Source organism: Drosophila ananassae, chromosome 2L, assembly GCF_017639315.1.
Source record: "Drosophila ananassae strain 14024-0371.13 chromosome 2L, ASM1763931v2, whole genome shotgun sequence".
Lineage (NCBI taxonomy): Eukaryota > Metazoa > Arthropoda > Insecta > Diptera > Drosophilidae > Drosophila > Drosophila ananassae.
Genome location: NC_057927.1, coordinates 11,991,765 through 11,999,917, shown reverse-complemented (window position 1 = coordinate 11,999,917; position 8,153 = coordinate 11,991,765). Strand labels below are relative to the sequence as shown.

General features: G+C 44.9%; 1 protein-coding gene across 1 annotated transcript in view; it reads left to right on the top strand.

Moving 5' to 3' along the window:
• Positions 1-481: 481 nt before the first annotated feature.
• The window catches only part of LOC6499541 (protein couch potato), a gene marked incomplete at its 5' end in the record, with an annotated part of 43,461 nt that continues 35,789 nt past the window's right edge, over positions 482-8,153 (top strand). Inside the window, 1 exon segment of the mRNA XM_032449777.2 lies at positions 482-1,807. Within this exon segment, the coding sequence (XP_032305668.1) occupies positions 482-1,807 (1,326 nt within the window).

Below are 8,153 nucleotides of genomic sequence, written 5' to 3'. Positions count from 1 at the left end.
TGTCTCACTGTGATAAGCGTAAGCAAATGTGCGCTACACTGCAAGAAACAACAAGAGACTTTTGTGTGCCAGTCCACTTATACAAATTCTTAGCATATTTCAGAGCATGATGTTGACATACTTGATTACTGATTCTAAACATAAGTATAAATTAATAAAATAAATAGTTTATTTTATAATTCTTCCAGTTTATTTCTGTTAATTGAATGAGTTTCTGTTTTTGGACTTTTTATTTAATATTTTCTTTATTTAAGCAGCACCACAAGTTTAGAACTACTCCCGAACTGCTTTTGTAAACATTTGCTTTTTGTTAAGTAAACAATGTATCGCAATTTTATTAGAATACGCTTAGAAACAATAGCACACATAACTACTTAATAAGAAATATGTGATTATTATCTTAAGCTAAAGTAAGGGTCCAAAGATTAAAACCTAATTTTTAATGGAAATTTTCACTTTTGACTCGTTGCAGTTACACTGATTCGTCAAAATAGCCAACTACCAGGACCTGTTGGGCAGCCATCATCAACTGCTCATAGCCGCCACCGCCGCCGCCGCTGCAGCAGCCGCCGAACCGCAACTGCATCTGCAGCACTTGTTGCCAGCAGCGACGACGACGCCAGCAGCCATTAGTCACCCGATTAGCCCGATCAGCCCGATAAGTCCGATCAATCCGATCAGCAGCAATAGCCAGAGCCACGCCCACAGCCTCAACCAGAACAACAACCAGCAGACGGTGTTTGAAAAAGCCATCACCATTTCGTCGATTGCGATTAAACGCAGGCCGACGCTGCCGCAGACGCCAGCAAGTGCCCCACAGGTTCTGTCGCCGTCGCCCAAGCGCCAGTGTGCCACCGCAGTCTCTGTCCTGCCAGTGACCGTTCCGGTGCCCGTGCCCGTCTCCGTGCCGCTGCCCGTCACCGTACCCGTGCCTGTTACAGTCAAGGGCCACCCGCACTCGCATCCGCACTCGATCCCGCCCCACTCGATCTCGCATCCGCACCACGCTCACTCGCTGAGCTTTGCCCATCCCACTCAGTTTGCCGCAGCGGTAGCCGCCCACCACCAGCAACAGCAGCAGCAGGCACAGCAAGTGCAACAGCAGCAGGTGCAGCAGCAACAAGTGGCCTACGCGGTGGCCACAGCCCCGCAACTGCAGCAGCAGCAACAGCAGCAGCGTCTGACACAGTTCAACCAGGCGGCAGCAGCGGCCCTGCTCAACCAGCACTTGCAGCAGCAACAACACGCCCAGGCCCAAGCACAGGCCCAGGCTCAGGCTCAGGCCCAGCAGGCGCAACAGCAATCTCTGGCCCATTACTACAGATACGCACCCCAGCAGCAGCAACAGCCGCAGCAACATATCTTGCTCAGTAGCGGCGGAAACAGCAAACAAGTCAGCAACACAAACACACCAGCAACTGCAGCACCTATAACAGTTGCAGCAGCCACCGTTGCCGCTGTGCCGACGAGCGGCGGCAGCTTGCCGGACAGTCCCGCCCACGAATCGCACTCGCACGAGTCCAACTCCGCGACCGCCTCCGCACCGACCACGCCCTCGCCGGCAGGCAGCGCCACCAGCGGCGCCCCCACAACAACCACCACAGTTGCACCAACCGCCGCCGCCACATCGGCAACAACCGTTAGCGACAGCAACAACAACCTGAGCAACAGCAACAGCAACACCAACACCAATAGCAGCAGCAGCAACAGCAGCAGCAGGGACTTAATGGAAAACCAGATGGCCCTAGTCCCGCTGGGACTTTCGCAGAGCATGGACTCCGTGAACACGGCCAGCAATGAGGAAGAGGTGAGTGACAGCTTCCATTCCAATTCTCAATCCTAAAAATAATAAACATAAAAAATGGACGGGGGGAAGAAAAATATAAAAAAGAGTTGGCGAATTGCGACAAAAGTGACAGCTCTGGGAATACGGAATCCTGCATACTGAAATATGGCAAGAAATTGCGGAAAAGATGCGAAAACTTTTCGGGGGCTTCTCCAACTAAGTAGAGTACTAGAATTTGGGATAAAATTTGCATTTATTTATAAAAGCAAAGTCCATGCAAATTATTCTTGGGACTATGCCGAGGGGATAGAATTTAAAGGAATTTCAAATTTATATGAAAAAGAGAAGGCCATTCCATTCTTAAAATCAATTTGAAGAGAACCACAATACATGTTTTTAATTAAACATTTAACTTTAAGGATGAAAAATAAATCCCCAATTTTGTGTCAAAATGTGTGTTAGGCCTTCCCTTTCATTTGATTTTAAAGGACTTTCGCCTGATTTTGAGCTGCAATGGAAACGATGATCGATATGTCGAGTGCTGGTCTGATGCAAGCCCCACCAGCAACCCCCTGCCGGCTTTCCCACCTAAGGCCCTGCTTTGCTTCGCCCCTGAAATAATGGTGCGCTACATCAAATGGCAGCTCGGGCGTAAGATTTCTGTGCGATGCCCTTTGTTTTTAGGGAAGAGCCACGGGGGGGAGGAGGGAGCCGGCTGCTTTATAAAGTCAAAGGGAGGGGCCGGTGCAGGATGGTGGAACAGTGGTTCTCCTGCAGTTGTGTAAGTGGCGGGTGCATCTACTGGTGCGCCATGGTGGTGCGGCTGCTGCTGCTGTTGCTTACATTTTGATTATGCGCCTTGTCTTATGCTACACATATTTCACGCTGCTTCCCTTTCATATTTTCTCACAGCATCATGCCACGCTTAATCCGCCCGGCACGTGCCCCAAAAACACCCATTCCCACCCAGCGTTCGTTTCGCTGCACCGCCTTCATGTCAAGTGGGTACGTGGCCTTATACGCACACAAAGACCTGGGCGAGGAACACAAAAAAATGGAAGCGGAGGCTACCCCTTCCAAGCGATGCGTTAAATTTGATTTTATCCTTGATAAAAAAATGTTCTTACTCTTGTTTTCCTTTCCGCATTTCCACTGCCATTATGGATTTTGTGGGTGGGTGATTTCAGAAATTTATTAAAGACCTTGGAGGTACAGGTTGGTAATGGGAGGCGGAGGCATTCCTGAACAGAAAGTTTCGACAACAGTTCCGCCAACTGCTCAGGTAACGCAAATAATTATTTTTCGTAAGCTGGCCCCATAATATTGATTTTAAACGAAACTTAAAGGTGAAATCTATAAAATGCAGATATTACAAAGAGCTCCAGTTGAACTTTAGTTCCTGGAACTCCTTTTTCGGAAATGCGCATTAAAAATGCATCAATCACTTGGCTGTACTGGCTGGCCCTTTCCCCTGCTTTCACTGCCGAAAAGAAAAAAACGGATGCAAGGATTCACAGCCAAGGAAGATAAAGTTGCACATGAAAATGAAAAATATAACCAACTAGCAGTCTTAAATTAATCAAAATAAATATCAAGTCGAAAAGTAAACGAAGGCAATCTTCTGGCTGGGAGGGAAAAAATACAAGACTCGAGGTTGAATGGGAGGCGAGTCGTTGACCTGAACCTGGAAAAAGAGTTGGGAATGCAATTCACCTCTTTCTTACCTCTTGTCCCTGGCACGGCCTCGTCCTATTCAGTTGCACACTGCATTCTGACTTCATTTGTATTTATAAGTATTCATCCTGCTCCTGTCCCTGCCTCCGACTGCCCCTGACTTGCCCCTCCTCTTAGCTCGTTCCTCACGTGTGTGTGTGTGTTTTTGTGGCACATGAATTATTGATAAGTCAATTAAAAAAGTATGACAGCGGCTGATGGTTGGTAAATATTTTACACAGACCTCAAGCCGTTTTTAGCCCCTGATCCTTGACGATGCATCCTGGTCCTGTGCTGCTGTCATCTGGAGGAGGCAACATATTGCTTTTCTTTCATTTAAACGTTTTATGCGCCGGAAAGCCAATTCCCCAAAGTCACACTGAGAAAGGTTTACTTTCGAAAAAATGTATCTTCTAAATTAATACTAAGGAGTATTTTTTTCAGTGCCTAAATTGCCAGTTCGCTTTGGCTTTTTTTCGAAAAGTGTTTGCAAAATGGAAAGAAACCAAGAGTGCTGGCCAAGAGTCCTGGAAATGATGCAAAGTGGCGGACTGTCGAGACCATCGAGCAGTCAAGTGGGCGCAACCTGCCATATAAAAGTGTGTGCGATGCAATCGAGTGACCTCTGTCCTCCAGATCCCCCATCCCGCCTAGCGCCTCTGAGCCGACAGCATGTTTGTGGTGGCACGTTCTGCTTTGTTTAAATGCAAAATGCGAGAATAAATAAAATAAACTTAATAGAACTTGTCACAGATGTCCTTTGGCCCCGGCTGCCTGGGCCAACATCACATCCTGGCCAAAGTTGCGCCCAATTAAACTTTTAACTTTTTGCTAGTTTGCGAAAGGAATTCTGCTCCGAGACCTCCCCCGAGAGCCGGAGCTATCCTCCCGAAGCAGAGCCGTGCCACTTTTTATGCACATTCCGAATTTTTGTCATGTGGCCTCTACGGAAATTGCCATGTGCCAAAATGGCAGCAGTCTTACGTTAGCCTCCCCCGCTCGACTCTGACAGTTTTCAGTTTTCCAGTTTGTTTGCATTATTTTGTTTCGCATTTTTTCAATTTGCTTATTTATTTGCTGGGTTGTTTGTGCGCAAAATTGCAAATAGAATAATGGCCAAAGAATATCAAAGTTGTGAGTTTTCGGCCACTAGGTGCCGCCCGTCGGGCTGTCTGAAAACACAAGGAAAAGTTTCTAGGCAGAAGCTACCCTGCTGGCAACTGACGCAACTGTTGCTCGGCTAAAAATAACGAAACGAAAAAACAACGCATTCATGTAATCGAGAAAAGCAGGAGAGAAACTGAGAATATAAATACGGAGCGCAAAAGCTTTGGCCCAATGAATTTTCACTAAACAATTCCCACGCCCCCTTGGTGGTCTCTTCACACGCTTACTCCGCCCCTGAAAACAAAATGTCAACCGTATGTATTTTATTTACTTATTTACATTTGAATTTTGTTTGTCCTTGGACTTTTCCATCCACCCTTAACCCGATAAAATGCCAAATAGTTGACTTTCCTGATTTTTTTTCGAGCTCTTTTCGGGATTGTATTTGGACAAGGCTTTTAAGCTGACATCGATGGAGTTGGCAAATTGCTTTACGTGGTCAAATGTTTTGAACAACGTCTGTGCCACTTTCCCATTCCATTTCCAATCAGGTAGCATCGCCCCATACCGCCTTTTAACAATGACCACTTTGCGGCCAAGTCCTTGAAGCATCTTGAGCGCCATTAGGCCAAGTTGAGTGCCAGCTTTGGGTTTGGGTTATCCCGAACCAGTTGCACTAAAAAGTATACTCATTTGAGATATAATGCATATGCGGTTGGTTAGTATTTAATGCTTCTATTAAATATCATAGCTGGGAAAAGTTAGTAGAATATTTATAAAGTAAAAAAATAATTTCAAATCTTGCAGATTATTTTATAAAACTGTTTCCAGTGTAGAAAAAAGTTGTCCTTTGAAAGAAAGGAAAGAAAAGGCTGCCATTTTAGCTGGCCGCGAGTGGGCCATGGTCTAATTCAATTTGGCTTAAGACAATTTCCGCTAAATGAAATTATTAAAAGGTCCAGGTCAGGCCGGATGCGAGAGAGGACTCTGAAGATGTTATCGAAAATAATTTGTGTAAAACTTAAGGCGCCAACGTTATTAGGATGATAAAAGCCAAGGACTGCATAAGGAGTTGGAAGACACTGTTACTCGTAGATCGTAGATAGTTTAAAGCAGTTTTCAGTGGCTCAAATATAGAGTTAGTTAAAGTGGCTTTATTATCGGAGTCATCAGTGGATTTGACCTTTTCGCAGCCAGTGGAAAATGGGAAATGGAACGTGACTGCTGGCAGCTGTCGCTGATTAAACTTCAATTAATAAAACAAACGCCATGCAACGTCACCTCATATGACACTTAACTCCAACGTCCCCGCTCCCCTTTTATCGGAATTTTCCCTCGATCCGTGGCATCCCCTCCAATGTTCGGCTGGCTTGCGGTGCTCATTATGCATTTAACATGCATTAACCCACCGCCGTGTAATGCAATTAAAAATGCCAGCTGAACACATAAATTACACGCTTAAATAATACAGAAATTAATAAGTTCAGTTCGGCCTCGCCTCCCAGGCCATAATTCTTAATTACCTCTATATGCGTGGGCAAAGGGCCGGTACAATGTATATAAAAGGTAAGCGGCGTTGGCAGTCAAAGTCGAAGTCGAAGGAAGTGCAGCTATAAACTCGGGCTGCAGGCAGGACAGAAAAGTTTTCTTGGCCATGTTTGTTGAGCCCTCTCAGTGGGAATTTGCCAACCATTCCACCGCACATATCCCTCCCAGCAGCATCCTCGTTAATATTCCTTCAACCGCTCCTGAAATCGCATTTTCTCAGAGCTGCTCAGTCCTTTCGGCTTGGCCATTTTGTGGCTGGTTTTTTGCCTTTTGTTTCCCCGTTTTCCGTTCATTACATCCGGGATATGGCACCCGCGAGCCACATCTCCTGGCCCCCTTAAAACTCATTAGTCGCCGCTTTGTCTCTCTCTAAAGACAGCTCTTTGTCTCTGTCTCGGTCTTGGTCTGGGTCTGGGGCTGTGGCTCGTGTTCTTGTTTATGCGTCGCCATCAAATCGACACAACATGCAAACGCCTCATAAACGAGAATTCCCCATCAGCAGAGGAAACCAAACAAAAAGCAACGGAGCCAAGGAAAAACAAGTAATTAAACCATAATAAAAATGGATTTCGGGCTACGTGGAGTGGGTAATTTTCTTGGGATTAAGGATATAATTGTTGTGGGCCCTTTTTAGAGATTTGAGTATTTAAGGGAATTTGTATCCTGACACCCACAATATATTATTCAAACAGCACCAGCCGTTCCATTTCAAATATCCGTCATCTTTGTGCGAAAAATCATATAAGTTCTGATATTATCATGAACACTTTTTGACCATGGAGCTTTTATTCTCTCCTTCCTAGTTCCGACCATCAATAAATAAGGCTGAGTGTAAACACGCATATACAAAAAATGTTGCTGACATTTGCAACAATTTCCGCTTTTGGTCAGTTGGCTGTTTCCTTGCTTCGCACGTTTTTCACTCCCTTTCCCCCCCCCCCCCCCCCCCCCCCAGCTAGGAACAGGAACAGGACCTCCTCCTGCTTCTTTTTGTATGCAATGCGACATCTGCCGTCTGGCGCCTTTTTTATGATTATTATAAGTTTAGTCCTTCGTTTTGTGTTGTGTTTGCAGTGGGTGACGATGAAAACTTCCCCTGTTGGGTGGCAAAAATTTCACTTAACGTTTTTTGTTGCTCGCCGTGTTGTTTATGTGACTGTTGCTGTTTTGCTACTGCTACTGCTGTTTTGTGTTGTGTCATCATCGACACGCAAGTCAAACAAATCACCAAACAAATAAGTGCAAACGGGCATTTTGGGGATGGCCGGCACAAAGGTAGCCGTTACGGCAAATGAAAAGATTCAACCCACCTACTGGAAGGTGGACTTTCCGACCCCGAACCCTTGTAAACACAAAATCGTGACGAGGCCAAACAACAAAGTGAAAAAAGTTTGTTTTTTTTCTTCTTTTGGTTCTTGTTTAACTTACAGTTTATGGTCAGGACAAAAAAGCCTGCCGCTACCCATCTTTTTTACCTTGACCATCGCCACCTACTACTGCTTATTTTTTACGTGGAATAATTGAAGTTTCATTTGAGTTGTCCTTTGTTGTGGCTCTTTTCTGAAGGAAGACAAACAAACTGAAACTCCAACTTCAGCTGCCGTCGAAAATGAGGGAAAAAGGTATAGCTCAATTAAATATTGATAGAATTCGGAAATATGTGCGAAGTGGGAGGGGAGAATAGAGGAAAGTCCGGTCAATTGAAAATTTATGAGCAACTTGACCATTCTACCCTGCAGAAAATTTAATTAACACTCTGCGGCACAATTTGGGTTACCCTCGTCAATGAAAGTTAATGGAAAAAGAGGGATATTTTATGATATATTCTTTCTGATGGCCATCTCACATTTTCTCAAGAAATATTTTTTGAAATTTGTACATTTTTTTCAGGTCTTTCAACTATTTGCCCTTTCTTTGTGTCTCCTTTTTGCAATTTGAGTGCAAATTTCCCACAAAATTGACCGAAAGCGAACTAAGGGTACTAAATAAATAGAATAGA